This window comes from Colletotrichum acutatum, assembly GCF_030867785.1.
Source record: "Colletotrichum acutatum strain CBS 112980 chromosome Unknown BDZ83scaffold_192, whole genome shotgun sequence".
Taxonomy (NCBI): domain Eukaryota; kingdom Fungi; phylum Ascomycota; class Sordariomycetes; order Glomerellales; family Glomerellaceae; genus Colletotrichum; species Colletotrichum acutatum.
In genome coordinates, this window is record NW_026849186.1 from 26,096 (window position 1) to 47,089 (window position 20,994).

A 20,994-nucleotide genomic window follows, 5' to 3' on the forward strand; every position below is an offset into this window, starting at 1 on the left:
CAGACAGGGATGCAACGTTGAGGGCACCGGTGATGATGCGTGCCGAGAATGTAGTCAATGACGACAACGTCAAGGAGGAGAAGTGATGCGAGATCTGCAGTCGTAGAACGCAGAGGAACGGCCGCCATTTTTTCTTCCATTCAAATATGCTGTGTTGCGGGCGATGGGTGTCGACTTGGCCGAACGATCCAACGTCTTTTTCTTGTGGTTGCAAACGGCCCGTATGGCTGGGTCTAGTCTTCCTGGGTACTTTCTGTATATGGGTCGCCGCGGACCAGGCCCTCACCCTACTGGTGACCGTCGTGGTTCTCTCTGGGCGGTAGTCTGAAACGGTCAACGTTGACTTGGTAGCTGCTCCGGCGCTTCGGACGACAACGCCTCCCACCATCCCTAGGCTCACGATTGGTCGAGTTGAGATGGAGGACTCGGCATCGTCCATCCGTGCTCACGACCGTGGTTAATTACGAAGCGGGTGTCACTGAGACAAGGCACCGGTATACTTTCAGATGCCAGTACTGCACTTGGAAGATGACTGGCTGGTCTTTCCTGCCTGTCGTTAGTCAGGTTTGCTTCGATCGTTCGCCCTGGGTATCCGTAGATCTGGTATATGTCTGTTGGTGCCTTGATCAACCAGGTTGGAGACGACTGGTCCCTCGTGTACCTGCCAGCTTCCTTCTTTTGGCCCCAGGTTCCCTTTTCTTTACCAAGTACACATGGCCATGATTCGCTTGGTCGTGAGGCGAGCTGAGATCCCGATACATATTGCGTAGATCTTAAGAGACGCAATAATGCGACAGGCTCCAGGGATGAATAGGGCGAGTGTGCGAGGCTGGTGGCTATCCCCGCTGTGTTGAATCTTTTTGGGCCAAAAGAGCCGCAGATCCTATTTGATCCCACCAGCACGGCCTTGTTACCAATTCGCTGCCAGGTTGCTGCCATCCGCTGGTTGTACTCCGTACCAGGGATCGCCAACGGGACACAAACATTCCGAGGGCGGGCGACCAGGGTCCGGCGGAGATCACGGTGCACCGTGGCACCTAGTTTCCCCCCCTCCCCTCTACTCCTGTGCTTGTCGTCGTCCCCATTGATGGATAACTGAATGCCTCGCCAATTCCTCAACGGTTGGTGCGAGCGTGCGCGAGTGTGTACGTGCGGTGCGAATGCGTAGGTAGACGACCACGACCACCTCTGCCGGTGGCGATGCAGTAGGCAATAGACATTGGACGAAAATGCTCCTTGGGCCTCGGCAGCAGGTGTGAAGAAGTGCCAACTATCTGTCAGGGTGATTGATTGATTTGATAGACGTCGCTGCCGCGCTGCCTTGGGCACGTCTGTGCTCCTCCTCCTCTGACTCTGCATGGTTTCGGTTGCAATTCGTCATTCCTCAAGAGGATGGATGGGATATGGTATCCTTACGTGGGGACCGGGAAGAGAAGAGAAGAGAATAGAAGAGGGGTTTCTTCACCTCGTCCTCGCGTCGTTTGAAGAAATGTCAGGGCAAAGCCACAAGAGCAATGGTAAGTCGAGTCGGGTTGAGTTGACCATCTCGAGTCGAGTCCGTCTCTTTGATGTCGTCCGGTTTCCGGATTTAGGGATCGGCCTCGAAGGAGGGGCGGTGGTGGGGACCAGACGGAAATGGAAGGGAAAGATGGGAAAGATACATCCGCTGAGGTCACTTTGTTACTTCCCATTTCTCCTGTCTGCCTAGTCTCCATTTCCTCCTCTTTCTCTCTCTCTCTCTGTCTCTCTCTCTCTCTCTCTCTCTCTCTCTCTCTCTCTCGCGCGCGCGCGCTCTGTCTATCTTTCCTTCCTGCCGCCGTCTTCGTCGGGTCTCGCCTTCCCCGTACAGCTAAGATAGGTAGGTACATGAGGAAAGCAGGCAGGTGAGTAGGTAGATACCTTAGGTAGGTGCAGAGCATCGTGGGTAAACGTTTGTGAGGAAGGCACTCCGTACGGATTCGCATTGTCCATGGGTATTGCCTGCCTGCTTATGGACCGATGACGAGAACACAGCTTCCAAGATTCGTATATTTTCATACTCTAACTTACAAACAGGGGGTACCGAGGTAAAGCTTTTGTTACTTTTTTGGCTTTTTTTCTCCTCCTCTGGACAAATACTTGGAGAACTGTTGTGAGATTGGCCGACATGTTTATTTGACTTTTCAGTGAGCAGGGGAATGCGAACGAGGGAGGGTTCTCGGCCGTGCTTCATCCCCCATCCCCTCCTCCTCTGTCCCCCCACCGACTTACCCTCCAATTACATGCGGCTAAATCTTCATGTCGATTCCGCATCTGGTATTGCATCAGATTGATTGACCGAATCGTCCTGTCTTGGCACATGTTCCGTTGCTGGAAAGTGCCCTACAGACTCCGTACCTACTGCGGTAGATAAACGCGTGCGTCCACCAGGTCTCGCTAAGGAACGAAGTCATCATGAGATTAAAACACAAACGCCCATCTGTCTGCGAAGATGCAACCAACATATACATATCTGCAAGGTAGACAATCTTTCCTCGACTCATTCGACGCTAGGGATTTATCTGTTTGAATGGATGAAAGTAGACGAAATATTCCCTATCCACCATGCGATGCAATGCATGACGGCCGCCCCATGTTGCGCCGCCCGCCTTCTCCCTCGCTTTTCTTTGTCCCCGCCGCTCATCGCTCTTCCCATCTGCCCCATTCCGCTGCCGTGATCCTCGTCATGATCGACACTGGAGCCCACCCGCTCATCTGCAGCAGAACATCCCCGATCTCGTGTTTGGCTGCGAGCGTTGGCCCTGACCGAACGCTCTGTCCTCCGCCTCACCTGTGCCTCTGGTCCCTGTCTAGCGCCCTTGATAGCTACCTGAGCCATTGCCATCCTTACCTATCCGCAATTGGAGCATCTCAGCCATCCGATGTCTGCAGAACCTCGCCTAGATGTGAGTTTGTACGCTCACTAACCAACCACCAACTCTGTCATCAAGCCGTAAGCCTGGCTACTTTGATATGTTTACCCTGTGTGCCTGGGTCCCGCGTTTTTCCTTGCGCCCTGCGCCACACAGTCACTGTGACTGAGCCATATATGTGTATGCACCTACGTTGCACAAACTTTGATCGAGGATCCATACCAGCCGAACGAGCAGCGGCGGGGAATAACTGTTAGAAAAAAACCGATGGAAAGTCTGGCCCTGGACGTTTGAGGTTCCCACTCATCGTCGCTGACGTGGCTGCCAACCAACGTGGGGGACCCCTCTCGTTTCGCCCAGACACTGCCGACTTGATTACTACCGCCCGAGCACTTGTGTAGGTATTCGTACCTAGATGGCGTACCTGGGCCAAAGAAGACTTGAAAGCTGTAACCAGGATACCATTTCCTCATGTCACATTGCATTTCCATGGTTGTAAATATGTTTTCGTAATTTTTTGATTAATGGTGATGTATACATCTTTTACGATAATATAGCTAAAATCAAAAGGCGTGGTGAGATTCTGTTCCTGAATCTCTACCGTCCTGCCGCCGTCCCATGCCAGACCTTTTTGATTTCTCAGGCCTCCCAATTGCGCCATCCCCTCGCTAGGGTTTGAATATCAGGTATCAAAGCAATGACCGAAAAAACAGTGTACAAGTTTTGCGTCCCATTCCCAGACGTACCGCCCATTACACATGGTATACACTTTCAGAACCCATGTACTCTTTAGTGGTACATTATGGCATACATGAGGATTGTATACCTCAACGTAGACAAAAGCAAATGTCGAACACGTCGTTTGCTCAACCCAGAAGCGCGGAAACATCCATTCTAGAGTCCTTATCCGCAGCTGAAGGAGAGGGCGGCGGCAGAGCTTGTTGAACTGTGCTCCTCACTGGAGAATTGGGTGCTGTGAGGAGGTGCGATGGAAGGGAGGGCAGGCGCATGTGACCGGCTTCTTTTCTGTCGTTTGGGGCATTGAGGAGACTGCCGAATGAAGGCAGCGAGCGAGGGGCAGAGCTCTCGTCCATGCGGAGCGGGGCCAGTTGGACGGATGGCGATGTACCGCGCGACAGGCATTGGGGGGAAGTGGTGTAGCTTGAGGCGACATCGGACATCGTGGAGGTCTCTCCGTCGAGACCATCACTGCCGGGCGAAGAGGTAGAGTTGGGCGACGGAAGCGGCGACTCGAGTTGATAGTAAGGGTGGCTGTGAGTGTAGAAGGCGGGAGAAACAGGCGATGACATGCCGTGTCTTGTGTGGGAGTAGGAAGCGGCATGAGAGTTGATGGTGAGAGTGGGTCGGAAACCAGAGTGACCATATCTGCGGTCGTCGTAGCCGCTGCCCTGGTTGGCCCTGCGACGATCGTGACGCTTTCTGCGGTTCTGGCTTCCATTCCACCAGTTCTTGACGGCATTGTCGCTGCGGCCGTGCAGCCGTCTTGCGATCTCTGCCCACCGCTTACCGATCTCGTTGACGAGAATCTCGATTTGGGCACCCTCCTCGGGAGTGATGGGCTCGTGGTTCAAGGTGGGCTTCAAGTTTTGGTGGAATCGTTCTCTGCATTGCTTCGGTGTCCTTGTTCCCAGGGCTTGGGCAATCCGCACCCAGTTCAATGGGCCCTGGTCGTTGACAAGCTGCATGAGATAGGCGTCTTCCTGTTGGGACCAAGGCCCTCTCCTTTGTGAAGCGAGAGACATCTTTGGCTGTGGGAGGTTTTGCGAGGTAGTGGTTGAAGTGTTGATTTGAGAGTATCGGTATCGGCAGAACACAAGGGAGTCCGACGACGATGTATCTGTGTGTGTGTGTGTATGTATGTATATGAGAGCAGAAGAGATATGATTGTAAAGTGGTAGTTGAAGGCTAATGGCAAGTTGATGATGGGAGTGAAGAGGCTGAGTGAGGTCTTGGATGAGCGTGGGATGTCTGCGTATATATGTTGTTGAGCAGGTGGAAGCAGCGTGGTGGAGAAACCGTGCCGAAAGCAGAAGCGTTCAGGTTGGAAAGGCTGTGCGTTCAGAAGGAGGTGTGTAGGTAGGTATGAATACTGCGTAAGTGACCGACTACAGGAATAAAATTGGAGGGTCTGGGGGACAACGACGAAAGAATAAGAAAGGATAAGGTTTGGGTCGAACCTGGTTAGAGGGTGGGAGAATAAGAACGGGGGGTGTCGTAGATGAAAGGAACTTGCCCCAGTCCAGACGAGTAGATCAAAATCAGGATCAGGATCAGGATCAGAGCAGACGCAGACGCAGACGCAGACGCAGACGCAGACGCAGAAGCAGAAGCAGAAGAGACGGGTGATGGGTGATGATGGCAAGTGGAGCGACGGTTCGTGAAAATCCCCCGGCACACGCCCCATGTCCCACGCCCACGTCTGACTGGCCCACGCCCACCTAGTCCGAATTGAGAGCGAGCCCAGGTCCGTGAGAGAGGGCACTTCGTACCATGGGCAAGTGCCAACATCACCGACAGCGGCAGCGGCAGCGGCAGCGGCAGCGAGGGGTACTTAGTAGCCCAAGGGCAGCTCCGCAAGGCAGAGGTCCAGAATGCAGAAGAGCACGATCCGAAGAAGCTGGGAAAGGGCCAGCCGCCTTCCCTGTCCAACCTTGGGGTCAGAGGAAGGACCTTGGGGGTGAACCTAACAAAGAAAAGCTACAAAGCTAGAAAAGGCATGCGAGGTTCTCGTGCAAAGTACATCTTCCTCTGAGATCGGGAACTGGAGGTGTGGGGATGGGTGAGGGCGTGGGCATGGGCGTGGGCATGCAACCGCAAGAGATATGAGAGCGAAGAGAAAAAAGAAGTAGAAGAAGAAAAGAGACGGAGAGTGCCAGAGCCAGAGCCAGAGCCAATGCCAATGCCCTGGTCGATATTACCTAGCTGTATCCGTCGTCGTAGTTATCGTTGTCGTTGTCGTCGCCTTTGAGCAATGGAAGAGACAAGTACATTTCATGCAGTACCTCGAGGTCTGGTACGGGGTATGGGAGCCTGGGAAGCAGAAGGGCCTAGATCCAGGCCCGAGTCGCTCTCTCCAGCCAGTGATGTGAGTGGAGAGAAAAACTGGTAGCGTGGGAGATCACCTCAAATCGCGGTACGGAACGGGGCCGCTTGTTACTTACTTTGTACCTATTCAACAGGGTGAGCCATCCGTCCTCGACATAAGGTATCTACAGTACCCAGTACAGGCGTACACACAGCATTACGGGTGGGATTCGGAGGTACCTCACACCACCACCACCACCACCAATACTCAGGTAGGTGCTACCAACGAGCCTCAACTGTTCCATTCCCCCTCTTTTCCTCTTGCCTTTCTTTCTGTTTACTTTCCTCCTCATTTCGGGGTAACTTCAAGCGATGCCTTCTCGAGCCCGAGCTATCATCTCGCATCACTTCATATCAGTGGTATTAACTTGATATTAACATGGTCCAAAGGTTCTTCCGCACCTCCTGTTCTGGACATGGATGACAGAGTGACCGCGGGAGGGAACCTATGAGCCCACGGCTGAAGCTGGTGCCACGACCAGACCCAGGCGACGGGAAAGACTTCTTTCAATCGACGAGCCTGACTTGCGGCTATCTCCTTTCAAGACACACGCCCCTGCCCTTGTCTTGTTCGTCGTGCTGCCCTAGTCCCTGTCGACCATCCCTATCCCGGCTCCAGCTTCGCTACTGATGACAATCCTTGTTCTACTGGCGGGATTGGGGCCTGTCCCTGGCTCTCAAAGCGGTCCCGGCTCAAGCCACAGCCCAAAACCAAGCCAACGCCATGGACCCAGCGGGACAGGCTGCTCTCTGATCTGATGCCAGGATGATGCTAGGATATGGTCAGGCTGTGGCCCGCTGTTGGAATCGGCCGCTGCTGGATGGACGGATGAGGCATAGTATGAACGACGAGGGTTCCCGATCGTGGAGGTCCAACTGTTTCTTGCCTATCCAAGAGGTGCCCAAGAAACGGCACATGCAAGCGCATTCGAGACGGCCTAGGCACAGCTGATTCGTCTCCCCGACTCGTTCCTGACTTCTGGCTCTAGTAGTGGTGGCATCTGGTCGACGGATAATCATGATCGGTCCTCACCTCTCCTCACCTTACCTCACCTCAACTCACCTGTACGTGCTTGGACTGAGACTGGCCAACATGGGCCAATCTGGGCGGGTCCGAGTTGAGAGATTGATGACTGACGAACTTTGCCAGGCGCATTCGGATAACCTCAACTTCTCAGGGATCGTCGTCGGCTCGGTGTTCAGGCTTCATTCATCTGACGAAATGTCACGTATGTGTCTGATACTGTTCACTTGCCTTCGTTGGATAGACGAAGGTCAACGCACCTTGACACTGCTCTTTTTGTGGTGGGCACAGACGACGGAAGCACGAGCGATACGTCCAGGAGGCTGACATCTGTTCATCTTGAATTGATCCTTTGATTCATGATTAAACTTTTCCCTGCTCGTGTGTACTCTCTTTTGTTTTCCAGTCTTATTTTCTCAAATTGTGGAATCGTGTCGGACTCGACTTGCTTTCAGCCGAAGGACTCGACTGACTTGGTTGCTGAGCTGCATATCTCATCTTGCTCCAGCTAAACAAGCCGACCGAGTGCGAGTTGCACGATGCACAGACTCTGCATTTACGGTTGGTCAAGGTTGTGGCGGCGCGCACTTGTGCAGAATCTGCGAGCTTTCTGGAGTTGCAGTGTCTGTACCCGGCTTGCTTGCGTTGTGCGATGCGGATGCGAGTCGACACGATACTCTACGCAGTGTGAAGCGCACCTGTCCCACGCCGACGCCGCAGACGTTCTCTGGCGAACCCTGCTCGGTACCCCTATGGACTCTTGCCGTTCCCGTTCACGTTCCTGGCCCAGTCCGCCTTCGGACTTACCAAGGAACGATAGACGGATGGACTGGCCGAGATGAAATCGGAGGGCATCAGGCCCGGCCTCGCTGGAAACGGCTGCATTACGCTGCCCACACAAGACCGGAATCATGGGTGTAAAAGTTGACGGAAGCAACAGTCATGCCATTAACACTTTCATCGCCCCGGGAGGCCCGTCTTGCCTGTGTTCAGCTGGCCGGGATGGGTAATCAGTGGAATGAGACCAGTTGGTGGGCGGACCGGCGATCATGCCGGGTGTGGTGTAAGAGGTGGCAACGATGAGGGGCCATACCCATTGATGAGGGATCCGTAAGCCTGAGGAGAAGAGGTATGGTAGGACACACCCAACACTCACGCCGTCAATCTTTCTCTCGGCCTGCAACATGGCCGTTGGATGGCGTGCCGCACTCTGGCCAGTGTGCGGTTGAATGCATCAACTTCTGGACTCAGGCGTAAAGAGATTTGCAATTCAGGGAGGCCAAAGGACGGGTCTGACCGTGAACAGGGACGTTGGTGGATGGGTGGAATGAATACCTCGGGACGAAAGACCGTTTTTGGTGGGGTTGGTCGGTTGATCGAAACAATCCGATCTCTAATAGCTCTCGGGGGGTCTTCTGTAAGGGTTGCTGCCATGTGCTCTGCCCATCAACCGTCAACTTTGGCATCTATTTACCTATCGGAACTTTGCTTGCTTGGCCCTGCCGAGGACTCTACGGGCAGTCACATTAGAGAAAACACAGTACAGCAAACGTCGTATTGGGAGAAAAAGATAGAAAAGTCGGAGTTCAGGTCCTGGAGAACCTGATTCGATGACGGCTGTTGGTGGCTTTGACATAGCTTCTGCCAGATGTGGACAGGCGGCAGTTTTTGACTCTCAAGAATGAGTGCTGACAGGTGATGGCAAGGTGGTGAATGGAGATAGGCTTGCTGTACCGCAGTCCGTGCTGCTGCAGCCCCCGAAGATAGGCCCTAAAAAGAGGTGGAAGTGCGCTAGGTACTCGTGCACAAGTTGACGTCGAGGTGAATTATGGGCGTTGTATATCCGTAGCTCGGGTGAGTAAGTAAGGTAGGTAGGTAGGTATCCGTACGTAAAGTACGGATACGAATATTAGTGGTTGAGTTCCAGGTCTAAGCCATTCGTGGATGTAGAGGAGTGATGGGAGTGCATGAATCAGACGTCGGGGCGGGTTTTGGTCTGTGGCGGGCTGGCAGGTCTCATCTCGCATTTTATTGGCCTGGTAGTTTTTGTCAGGAGCACGAATAGGGATGGCGTATCACTACAATGGGCATGGCGCCGTTGCACAATTGCAAATGATTCTTTGCTCTTCTCGGACGATACCGCAGGGGAACGGTTCCGGGCGGTAGAGCACGAGTTTATTGATAGGGTGAGGGTGTGCGTGTGCGTGTGCGTGTGTGAGTGTGTGTAAGAGACACAGAGAGAGACACAGAGACAGAAACAGAAAGGGATTGAGGAAAACGGTCCGACCAAAGGAACACCAAAGCGTTCGGCCAGACGTCAACGTCAATGTCAAACGTCAACGTCAACGTCAACGTCAACGTCAACATCAACCGGCCAGGTACTCCAGGGTCGCCAAGTGAGCCAAGCTCCACGGTTTGTGCTACGAAGCTACGAGATACTTGTCATGGAATACGGAAAGGGTAGGTAGGCATCGTTCTCTACCTTGGCTCTGAGACTCTTTGACTTGCGTCTTGGCCTCTCGTCCGTCTCTGAGGGACTGCACTTCAGGATTTGGCCTACCTATGTGCCTGCCATATCTATCCCCTGATGCCGCGGCTTAAGTAAGCTCAGAAAATGGCGTAACTGCGCGGTACGTATCCGTGTTCGCACAGGAGTTGTGCACCGACGCTTCGATTTACCTAGTACCTTACCTTACCTAGGTAACTTGTCTGGTAAATTGTATGTTGAGACTGACTTTGTGCCTGCCTCAAGACCCAGGACCCCAGAACCCTTCCTACCCCCGCATCCGCCAGTGTTCAACTTGTCCCGAGTCAACATAGGCACGTACCCTTGTTTTGAACACTACGCTCCATATCTCTTCAAAACGGGCGTATCCGTACGAATTTGGCGCTAATAGTGCGCCGGACTGGATTTGGCTTGCTTGCCTATCGCGCCGGAAATAGCATCGTCAAATGTTGTGTCCATCAGAGTCCCTCGGAGCATCGAGATGGTATTTGATGTGCACGGCAATTGCAACGCTGTTTTCAGGCGGCGGTCACGGATGCATCATCACGTCGTCTTGTCGGAGATTGACCCCATGGCTCAGCTGCGTGTCGCTGCTCTCAGAGAAGAGCCACAGCACAGCACAGCACAGCAGTCAAGACTCGTTTGGATGATCAGTCACGGTGGCACGGCAGGATTTGATATGCGGATTATCGGATCTCGGCCGTCTCCAGTCTCTGCTTCTGCAGCAGACCTTGCACCTCTGTGTCATGACTACTACTTGTGGTCAACAAAGGCACGGGATACCATCTACTAGATGGCCAGACCAACGCAAACCGGCACTCAAAAACGGCCCAGAACTACAAGGTGGTGATGGCAGTAGCTCGAGTTAGACAAACGTGCTGGGGCAAGCCAGTTACTAAGCCAAAGTATCCGTATCCATAGCACCTAGGCCATCGAGGAATGCCTAAGCTCGGGAAACCCCATTAGAAAGACGCTCAGAGAACCAAGATTGAAAGAGGAAAGGACGGTTCCTGACCCCGCTCGCATTGCCCGTGGACAGATGTTGCCTGCATCCTGAAGTGCCTTGTGTATTAGACTCCAGACGTCGAAGGCCATGACTACACGCAATTTGATGCTATGTCTCCGGGAATAGTGGCTTCAATGCCCCGGCTTCAGCGCGAGGGTATCCGCTCACTCCAAGCCACGCTTGCCACGGCGGATTTCCAGCCCTTGTTCAGAAAGTGAATGGGCCGCGAGGGCTGGACCAGGTGGATAGAACGAACAAGAGACGAGATATGTGTGGGATTCTCACAACGGGTACTAGCCATCGACCGTAGCACACAAGCTTCGTACCAAACACCAGACCATTGTCCCTTGAGCCAAGCTTTGCCTAGGCAAGGGGACCAGCGGGTGTCAGGGGCGGAGCGTATTGTCCGCGTCACTGTTCAGAGTGTGAACGGACTATTGGGCACAGGCAACCAGTCAGTCACCTTTGACTTGCTTTCGAAATGGGTAGGATAGCTGTATCTTTCATTTCAAACCGATGTGTCGCTGGTGACTTAATTCCAGAGAACAATGCTGAGGCTCAGGGGCTCAGGTCACCCGTCGTGCTTCACCCGCCCGCGAGGTACAACGCCAAGGCATGTAATAACGGTGATGTTCCGTTGATGATGGGACGAGCCATGTCAAATCATGACAAGCTTCCGGAGGGGGTCGAGACGGTAAACCGTAAAAGAGGGAAGAAATGGACGCGTCTGCCGTCTTTTTGGCTCCCGAGCATTGACCTAAGGTCCAGATCGTGAAACCAGGAATCGGATAGGGATGTTCATTGTCAGCAGAGACGGGTGAAGAGGTACATTTGTCCTTGGGCACCGTGGCCGTTTCCACAGATGACAGTACCTCCCAGATGGACGGTGCTGCGGCGCGCATTCGCATTCGCCGCAAGCTTCCAATAGCCGCCCTGGCGCTTCTACCACAAAACGTCACGGACTCACGGCGCCCACATGATGGGTGGGATGGGGCGAAAAGCGGCACGAGCAAATGCATGCCTGCGCACACGTGAATGCACACGCCCCGTTTCCATGACAAGATGCGCTGAGCTTGAGGTATCAACAAACCCTAAAGTCTTGCTGCGTTTCCGGGGTCCAGGGAGCGGTAGGGCCGAAGAGTTACGGACGATGCGGAGATGGGATGCTCATTGCTGGCACCTCAGGCTGTGCCCCGAGCTGCCGAGGCAAAGGAGGAAGATCAAATGCAAGCAGAAGAAGCAAGAAAAGAAACGAGAGATGAAGAAAAGAAAATGAAGAATGCAAATAGGATTTGAAATCGAGGTGCATATGCAAGGCGCAACTGCAATTGCAGACACGGACATTACCCGGCATACGGCGCTGCAGAGTCTATGTTTGCCCTTCATCCTCTATTGCGTACCTCAAAGGTAAGGTTAGGTGAGGTAGGTAGTTTGTTGTCTTATTTTCCCAACGCCTAATAGCGCAAAGCAGTGGGATAGGTATTCAGCAAACCAAAGTGTGAGGAGGTAGCCAAGAAAGCCAAGGACTGCATGTTTCTCCTTCACCGCGCCCTGCCTCATTCTCAATTCTCGTTCTCAGTGTACAAGTTGTGTCCGTACGGAGTGCGGAAGCATCAGCAAGGCAAGGTAAGAACAGAACGCGGTGAGGGTTAGCCTGTAAGGCACGCGAGAGTGCCAGGGAGGGGACGAATGAGTGTCTTGCAGCCGTGGTCGTGGCGTTTTCCTATTTTGTCTCTACTTGGCGAGAATGACATCTTGTCTTGTTGACGAATTCAAATCGGGGCAATTTCGAGGTCAGGTATCCTGCGTCCGGAGTAGAGTGCAAACGCCCAAACTTCAGCTGCACTCTGTCTGTATGGGTACTGGTAGTATGGCAGTGCATGCAGTAGGTATCCGTACGGTTGGAGCATCAGAGAGGGTAAAGTGAGCCTCTCGTGGGCCCAATCTGGACCAAAAGTAAGGCAGCAACGGGTGGGATTGAGAGGAGCAGCTTTCTTTTTCCATCGTCGACCGACATCTAAGAATCTTTGGCGTCGTTTCGGCGTGGTGGATGCTGAGTAAAAATACACACGTCAGTGCTGAGGTGACGGTTGGTAACAAGCATGGTGATGTCGGGTGGGTAAGATGAAAGTCACGAAGACAGTGGAGGATGAGTTTGCTACCTAGGTAAGGTAGGTGGGTAAGGTAGGCGAGTACGTATCCCCCGACCCCATCCAGCTGCAAGAACCACCTGCCGAATGTGGCCGGCAATGCGAGATCTGGTGAGAATCAAGGGTCTGATTGGCTATCGAGGCGAGGACTAGGTACATTGCCAGGTGCCCTGCCTTGGGGACGTGCACCGACATCAACGGCACGCCGCAACAGCCAAGGTGAGATAGGTACTTGACAAACACCCGGGGGATCCCTTGCCTTTCCCTGCCTTCTCTTCACGGGCAGAGCAGGGATGGAATACCGAGTAGGTACGGCGGCTGGTCTTAACAACGAAGGAGGTCGGCACCGTGGTCCGCAGCCCTGGGGCCTGGGCTGGATCCGTCCTATTTCCTCCTCTGCAGGGTTTATCATAGCTGGAGGTGCCTTGCAGAAGCACACTGCCAAATTCAATACCTACCTATCCTTGGTCTTGCTGCTCTCCGCTCACAGCAGGATATGGTAGAACGGGTGCGGACGCGGACTCGGAGACGGAAACAGATGATACTAGTACTCTGTGTACATAGTCTGCAGAATCTTCATTCTCTAATCTACCTTGGTCGGGTGACTGAGGTGTCCGTGGAGTCTACGGAATAGGGACGATGCTTTGCGCACTCCCCAAGTAACAAAAGTATGGACGAGTGTCTGCCAGAGTTTTGGGGTCAGTAAACACCGGAACTTTCCGTCATTTTGTATCGTCCCCTCTTACTCGGTCCGGATACAAATGCGAACTCGCCTTGTCGGGCTCAAGATGCCAAGGTGAGTAGGTGAAGAAGAAAAGACAATATTTGTGAGTTACCGATACAAAAGTAAGTACCTAGGTAGTGGAGTAATAGTCATTCCTTCCTCATAGCACCTCTGATCTTAGTGACCAGGGGTCGGCGTGTGGGCGGCAGGGTGCCATGGTGCCTCGAGCGTTTTGGTTGGCGTCCAAGGAAAGAAAGACAAGAAGGTCCTTGTGCGGATCGCCGGGAGGCTTACACACCTTCCTTCCTGTTGGGACCAACCAAAAGTCAGAGCCATCCTGCTGGGACCGCCCGAAAAGAACCAACGGCGGTTTCTTTCCCCGCGTGCCCGCCAACTCAAGCACCCAGGGCATTAGGTAAAGTGCCCTTATTGCCTGCCTTACCTTTACCTTCCTGAATGTACGGAGTAAGGCACATACCTAAGGTACGGAGCGCCTTACCTAAGGTAAGGCAGGTATCAGGTATATACCACCGACAGCGACCATAAGGTAGGTACCTACCTTACCTTATCTCATGAACTCTCTCGCCTTATCCAAAGTACCTTACATAGCAAGGTACCTTAGGTAACCTGAGGCATGGGCCACGTTAGTACGCACACCTATCTGCAAGTGAGGTGATACGGCATCTGCAGGACAGCACCGTCCGAAGCGTTGAACCATAACATGGGGACTGCACCACCACCTACGCATCGCACCACAAATAACGAGGCCAGAAATCAATCACTAGGTAATGAGGCACCTTATAGCGCTCATCCAGCTTTCCTGATCCCACTCGACCTTCACTCATCCTCCATTCCCTCCCTTCACTATCTTCCCGATCAAGGGCTAGGTAAGGATGAGGAAGTAACATCACGTTGATACACGACAATCGTTACAACAAGTGCAAAGGCCGGCTGTCTCTCTAGTTTCCGCATCGCCCGACCCTGCCATTATTCCGCCCAAGTATGGACCGTCGGTTCCACCCGTGTCTCCTTTGCACGCCACCCTGGGCCTGTATCTCCTACGATAGTGTCATGTTGCCCAAGGGCGGTGGCAGGCAACCAGCATCAGCTATAGAGGAGCAGGGGGGCTCACGAGATACGAAAGCCCAATCCGTCAATGTTTCTTTCCTGGCGCGGCAATATGGCATCCGGAGATAGCGTCACTCACCCATTCACTACCTTACCCTCATTGTCGATGCTGTGGAGTCAGGATTCCCACACGAGGCTATGTCTCGATCTTTACACTTTTACTTTTCATTGTTCTTGTCAACGACTCTACTGGGCCAGGCCAAGACCCAACATCCAAGCCCAGCCTCCTGGACCCGAGGATCACTGCTTGCTGCCGATAAGAAGGATCTTACAGACAACAGCCCGTCACACTACGCACGTACTTCACGCCGCGTCTGGTTATGGCTCCTCCCATCTTGTTGAGCCACTGCTAGACTGCTAGGAAAGCTGCCGCATGCGGACACAACATTTCCTAGCCCTTCGAAACGCTGCCATGGTCGCCGCCTCTGGCCTACGCCCGTTGTCGGCAACTGCCAGGCGTACTGTAAACAGTCATCGACATCATCAATACCTCGACGCATGCGGAAGCACTGGGAAACACCTGGGCGAGTATCAACATCTGGGACTTGACCCATCGCGGCTTAGCCGGCCCCCAGCAACGGCCTACAAAGGATTCTCCAGACCACGAGGCACCAAGCTCCTTCTCTGCCACAACGCCTAGTCCTACCGCAAGCCGGCTGTAGGGTAGCCAGACCCCAGTCCAAATCACTCAAGCCCCAGTTCAATCCTAACCAAACGATTGGGACCGCGGCTGGCATGGGTCTTGGGGCCGCGGGATGGACCATGATTCACAAAGCATGCAGCTATTCGCATTCCTTGCACGCAATATTCCTACGAAGACGGATATTGACGCGAATACACGCCCTCGTCACAGGGAGCCCACTTCAGGCACCTTGCATGAGACTTGCATGAATGGCGTCTCGTACTTGGGTGGTCTTCCTCCTGAACCAGGGCCGACGTGAACGAGACCGACTGACGAGAGAACCCGATCGCAGATGACGGAGGGAAAATACAAGCGCCAAATCGTAAATCGCGGCAGACGAAAAAGAAATAGAATCCATTTGACAAGGTAGTGCTCGACAAACGAGCGATACATAGCTTGTTTGTCCGTGTTTATGGGTGCACCCCCATGGCATCGTAACGAACCTATGGCTACCTCACCACACTCGCGGTTACGTCCGTCGACAGGTCTGGTCTCCGCAACGGGATGCTAGGGGGTGGCATGGCTTGCGTCCGTAACTATGGATCCAGACCTTCCACTAACGACAAGCAGCACACCCCCATTCCACGAGAAATTGTCATACCGTGGTACCCGACAGTGCGCCCCCGCTACCGGGTCGACGCTAACTCTGGTACAGGTAGTGTAGACGCTTGCCGACCTGCTTGGGCTGGACGCCGTGGCTGCCTGCCCAACTCCTCGTTCCCATTCCTCTGGGACCTAAGCCCCCAGGTCCGGATGTTTAGCTCGAGGGGTGTTCAACGGCGAAGGGATGATGGCGCCGTCATCCACCATCTCCTCCCATCATATCAATGTTGCCGGATACTGTCAGCGGTGCTTCGTCATAATCCCTAGCTCCTGGCTCCTACCCTTATCCAGCCGCGTCGTGTCTGTCGCATATTGGCAAATTGAGGGATCACATAACGTTTCTTTGTCGAATGACTGATGCTGCTTCGTGGGGAGGGACCAAACGATGAGGAACTATTGCACTTGTGAGGTTGAAAACCCGATCATGCATGATATGTGTCGGCGAGATCTACAACGGAACGAGCCCTTGGGAAATCGGATGTCTGAGTTACCTAGGTAGTATGGGATGGCAGCTTTCACGCCTATGGCCACGGCAAAACGAAGAATCGGGACGGATTAGACAGATCGGCTTCAACTGCCGACTGGCTCGCGCTGTATTGAAAGGACGAACGACTCTGCCTCCGCCGATGCTGGAGCGTGTTCCGGGACATTTGTGCCCAAAGTGGTATCTCGTCCGACGCCATAATCGGCGGCGTTGGGCCCGGCCGGGGCCAGCAGCATATCCTTTGGCAAGCCCTACGCCGTAGGCGCTGATTGTGGCTTGCGTACCTCGTCCGTGTTAGCTGCGCCCGAGGGCTTGGGACACCGGCGACTAGGTCCCCTGGAGCGGTGGCAGCCGCTGCACCAAGGAATAGGCTACGTTGAAACCCGCAAGCAAAGACCGTTGGCATCCTTTCCAGCTGTATGGTTCTCGACGTTGTGTGTGCTGTAGCGTGCTGACGGCAATGGACTGGCGAGCGGACGGACCGACACTACGGGACCGAAGGCGCAAGTGGCATACGAACGAACGGCAAGTGCGTTCTCTGCCGAATACTCCTGCTGCAGGTGTTGACGATGATGCCAACGGTTGGCTGTCGTTTGTCACGCATGCATAATTTGCCCATATTCCTTTGGCCGTCAGCACCTCTGCCAAACCATCCGCGCCGCCAACCGCCACGCCGTGTTAGGATGACACATTCTGGCACGGACGAAGACGGCAAGTCTATGGCAGACAGAGCTTTGGGATGATGGATAGAAGAAGCCTTTGACGAGTGAAGGTATCCGCAAGACATGGAGTAGACGCATGCTGGTCCGCATTGGGCATTCGTACTTCTCTCTCTCTCTCTCTCTCTCTCTCTCTCTCTTTTGCAGAACTATCAGCCCCCCACTCTCTGGCCTCCTTGGACTCGGTAGCTTCAACTTCAGCTCCAACATTCAGGATTCAGCTGTAGAAACCATCGTCTCATACAAACTATGCCATGCACACGACAGTAGCATGGTGTTGTCGATTCAATAGTTGTAGTCAACTCGCTGTTCTGGGATGATTCTAGCATGCCCTGCCATGGTACACTTGGTAGCTCCACATCCTCGCCAACAAACTAGGTTCCCTCTCCTTCTCCTGTCCTGGAGCCTTGGGTACGGATACTTGGTGAGGAGAGGGGAAGAAAAACGAAGAAAAAACTCCGTACGGATACAGGCTAGCACCTCCATGCTAGCTGGACTAGGCCGTAAATGGACATCGCAAGCGAATTTTGGCGATTTGGCATTTTCCTCATATGCTGCCCCTTCCCTCTGCTGCATCCCCATCCTTTTTTTTCTTTTTTTTTTCCCCCCCTCTCAAATTCCCCCTTCAAAGCGGACCCACCTCTACAATTTTGTCCCCGGCCCTCCCCCGGGGCCTACCAATGATCTCCAGCCAGGACATGCCCAGTACATGGCTACTCCGTACATACGGAAATCTCACAGCAACAGCAGGAAAGAATCATTAGCTCATAACCGACCCGTCGGTTTCATGAAACAAGCATCTCCACCTCCAGCTGCACCTCACCTGCATCTATTCCCAGCCGACCCCGGCTCGTCGTCGTTTCTTGAGTATCACAGGGGGAGAGGCCAGAGGCTGGCTGTACGGATACACCTCAGTCTAGGTAAGGTATCCGCAAGAATACAACAATGGAACTCACCATCGTCATGCAGGGCATGTCAGCGCCGAAATGTAAAGAAGCTCCGGCCGGTTTCCCATCAGCTCTGTCTGAACTTGTGCATTTGATTCCTCATCGCTCTCACCGTACCCTGACCATGTCACCATCACTCGCGTCCCGACCGGCTCCCTGCCGCCTGTCCATTGTCCTTCTTCTCCTCACCTCACCTTCGCACTTGTTTCCTTGATCCCTGTCCCCGTATCTGCGCTTCTATTCCCAGCTCCCAAACTCTAGCTTCTGCCCAGTGCCATTTATACAGCCATCCAATCAGTCTTCTTAGCCCTTGGTGCATTTTCGGAGCGAGAACGTTCCGTGCTTGACGTGCATCCATCCCCCCTTTCCACCCCACGCAACGATATCGAAGCTCCAACAACAAATCGTATACGTACGTTCACTCACCGTCCGCTCGCCATTCCACTCCAACAAGGTTTCCGAGTAGCCAATGGTAGGGGCTGGAGCTCTTTCCGCTCAGGTGAAGATACGGGTTGGACAGTTAGCCATCTTCCCCACCGCGAGGTAAGCTTCCTCAAAGGAGTCCCAGCTGTTGTAGTGACCTTGTGGAGAGAAGATTCCGGCTACAGCTTATGGCCATAGCAGAACCATCTATGCGTTGTCTACACGGCGGGTTCCTTCGCTGTTCGGTTGACTCCCCATGCACAATCCCGAGGGCTACAGTAAGCATTTGAAAAGTCCAGTTGGCCCGTCATCTCCGTATCTACCTCAGTATACCCTCCCGCGCAAGCTGCTGCCGCACGAGATGATCACTATTTGACTGACCGTGTTCCTGCCGTCCTCGGCGTATCCTCCCTATCCGATTCGGCGACGGCCCACTGGATGAACCAAAGCTACATCTTCACCATGGCTGCAATGTCGTTGGCGTGAGCAGGACCAAGCTTTCATGCATCCGGCGCCAGTAGCACTGCTGCCCGGGGCAAGTGTTTACAGACAAATGTCCGAGCGAGGTCTCGTTATTTAGTTCCACCGCGGCGGTACCAGCACAACGGTTCCCAGCACAACGGTCCGTTACGTCTGGAGGACTAGCCAGCCAGCCACCTTTCTGTCGTAATTGCTTGACCAACGAAGGCAGTTCCAGCCAAACCCACGGATACCTAGGCCGCCCTTTGGCCAGCAACATGCGTCGGACTATTGACAAGCGACGGGCGACAGGCGTGCCACTGAATATGTTGCTGTCGCGAATAACGTGGCCATAATTCTTGCCTTGGCCTTTGAGCCAGCCACAAGATATGAACCAGTGGTCCCATATCCTAGCTCGTTCGGGGGACTGGAATGAAGACTTCTAGGTGATCTACCGTCATTCTTGATTTACTTGCTCTAATCTCGTCTTCCATGTGGTAGAGACATTGAAGACGCTGGTACTCTGTGCTAGTTCACCTTGACCACGATGAATCCCATTGCCAAGCTTCCTCCGGAAACGATGCTGTCTGTTGCGTTTGTTACTGCCTCTGCTCCTTCTGCTTTTAATTTCCTTGTTATGGCGATTGTTATCACAAACTGCGGTCGTGGTGTCTGAAGATCAAGAGTACCGGTGGAAGGAGAATATGAAACTTTTGACCATGTTCATACAGACAGACATCTCATTAACGCCAATTGGACGTGGTTCTTGGTACCGCAGCGGCCTCGAGATGTCACGGTGTGCCCTGTAGATTTAGCTAGGTGGGTTTGAACGGTCGTGCGACTCCTGTCTCGCACAAGCCCATCTTACATATCGAAGAAGCACCATCGTTCTGAACCCCTTAACATTTCTGTTTTCCATTAGGGGGGCATTCATTGGCCGAATCTGTCGTGAAAGTTCACGGGTTACTGTCCTCAGGGATGAGATTGGAGTTAAACTAGTAGGGGGGCCAGTGGGCTGATTGAAGGATGTAGACTTTTTTTCGCATATCATTTCAGACTTGTCTTGCTTGATCGAATTGCCGACCCCTCATGATCTTGGTCGTTGGGAGATGAAAACACATGTGGTTTTATTCATCGAGTCGTTAGACCACTTCACCACGCCAACTCATTCCCAGAAGGAGTATGACGCTTTTCTCAATACAGCTTTTCCTTTCGCTCCTCGACCCAAACGTTGTTGAATAAAAGGCTAGCAGGCTATGATCATTATCCTCATGTTATCGAGAAAGAAGATCCGGCTCCAAGACCACACATCCCTTGCTGCAATCCTAGTTTCCACGTTTGTGGCGTTCGTCCTCCTCCCCGGTACCCCTAAGTAGGAAAAGGCATGGTTCGATGGCGGTGCGATAGTCGTCTCCGGGCATACACACACACGCAGCTCATAGGGAAGCTATTTCAGTTGAGCCTAGGTTGAGCGTCATTACTAGCGAGCCATGCCGACGCCCCATTTCCATTCTGAAGCCTCTCGTAGTTCGTGTGCGGAGGGAGAAACATTGTCGTCCTCGGCTTACCATTGGTTGCTTTACGGAACGCTGGGCTTTTTCACGTTTGACGAAACCAGTCAACGGTGTTCTTGCCGCCTGCTTAGCTTCCCTGTTCACTGGTGTTCCCATGACACGAATGCCACTACAAGTCCACGATGGGTGCGTTGGTACTGGCTACAGCCGCTTGGTGGATCGTTATACTGTTTCCGCTTTCTCTCTATATCCGATCCGAGAAAGAATGAGTGGCGCCAGCTCTATGCTGAATTACAGTCCCGACCTCACCCATTCCAAACCAGCCTGACTTTCTCATGCTCGCCGTGTCTACTGGTCGTCGCTTTCAAGCCTCTGCAGACGCAGCCTACGGAGGTAGGTGTAAGGACGTCAGTGATAAAAGGGTCTGAAAGTTTTGACCTTAATTGGGATGGTTTGGTGGTTGGCTGAAGCCTAGAATGTAAAAGCAATCGATTTCGATCAAACATGGATCGCGAGGGCCTCACATCTCACATGGACGAGGAAAGAGACCCAGGGTATTATTATGTACACCATAACCTGCTCCAAGGCAGACCTCTCTTCAAACGCCAATTCCATCCCGCAAACAACAC

General features: G+C 53.3%; 4 protein-coding genes across 4 annotated transcripts; 1 reads left to right on the forward strand and 3 right to left on the reverse strand.

The window, feature by feature from the left end:
* Positions 1-228: 228 nt before the first annotated feature.
* Positions 229-1,497, reverse strand: BDZ83DRAFT_154598 (uncharacterized protein). Its single transcript, XM_060501348.1, has one exon. The coding sequence runs from the start codon at positions 1,357-1,359 to the stop codon at positions 397-399; it is 963 nt and encodes a 320-aa protein (XP_060358361.1). The 5' UTR covers positions 1,360-1,497; the 3' UTR covers positions 229-396.
* An 883-nt stretch (positions 1,498-2,380) lies between these two features.
* BDZ83DRAFT_154627 (uncharacterized protein) lies at positions 2,381-3,360 on the forward strand. Its single transcript, XM_060501350.1, has one exon. The coding sequence runs from the start codon at positions 2,549-2,551 to the stop codon at positions 3,146-3,148; it is 600 nt and encodes a 199-aa protein (XP_060358362.1). The 5' UTR covers positions 2,381-2,548; the 3' UTR covers positions 3,149-3,360.
* Positions 3,361-3,654: 294 nt separating this feature from the next.
* On the reverse strand, positions 3,655-4,873 carry BDZ83DRAFT_154604 (myb-like DNA-binding domain-containing protein). The gene has a single exon (XM_060501349.1). The coding sequence runs from the start codon at positions 4,652-4,654 to the stop codon at positions 3,758-3,760; it is 897 nt and encodes a 298-aa protein (XP_060358363.1). The 5' UTR covers positions 4,655-4,873; the 3' UTR covers positions 3,655-3,757.
* A 5,804-nt stretch (positions 4,874-10,677) lies between these two features.
* On the reverse strand, positions 10,678-11,551 carry BDZ83DRAFT_657473 (uncharacterized protein; the record flags this gene model as incomplete). Its single annotated transcript, XM_060510964.1, has 3 exons — positions 10,678-10,895; positions 11,290-11,421; positions 11,500-11,551. The coding sequence occupies 3 exons, from the start codon at positions 11,549-11,551 to the stop codon at positions 10,678-10,680; spliced, it is 402 nt and encodes a 133-aa protein (XP_060358364.1).
* Positions 11,552-20,994: the final 9,443 nt, after the last annotated feature.

Bases quoted from the DNA above. Each gene is read 5' to 3' on its own strand.
- BDZ83DRAFT_154627 (XM_060501350.1), top strand. From the start codon at position 2,549: ATGGATGAAAGTAGACGAAATATTCCCTATCCACCATGCGATGCAATG.
- BDZ83DRAFT_154604 (XM_060501349.1), bottom strand. From the start codon at position 4,654: ATGTCTCTCGCTTCACAAAGGAGAGGGCCTTGGTCCCAACAGGAAGAC.
- BDZ83DRAFT_154598 (XM_060501348.1), bottom strand. From the start codon at position 1,359: ATGCAGAGTCAGAGGAGGAGGAGCACAGACGTGCCCAAGGCAGCGCGG.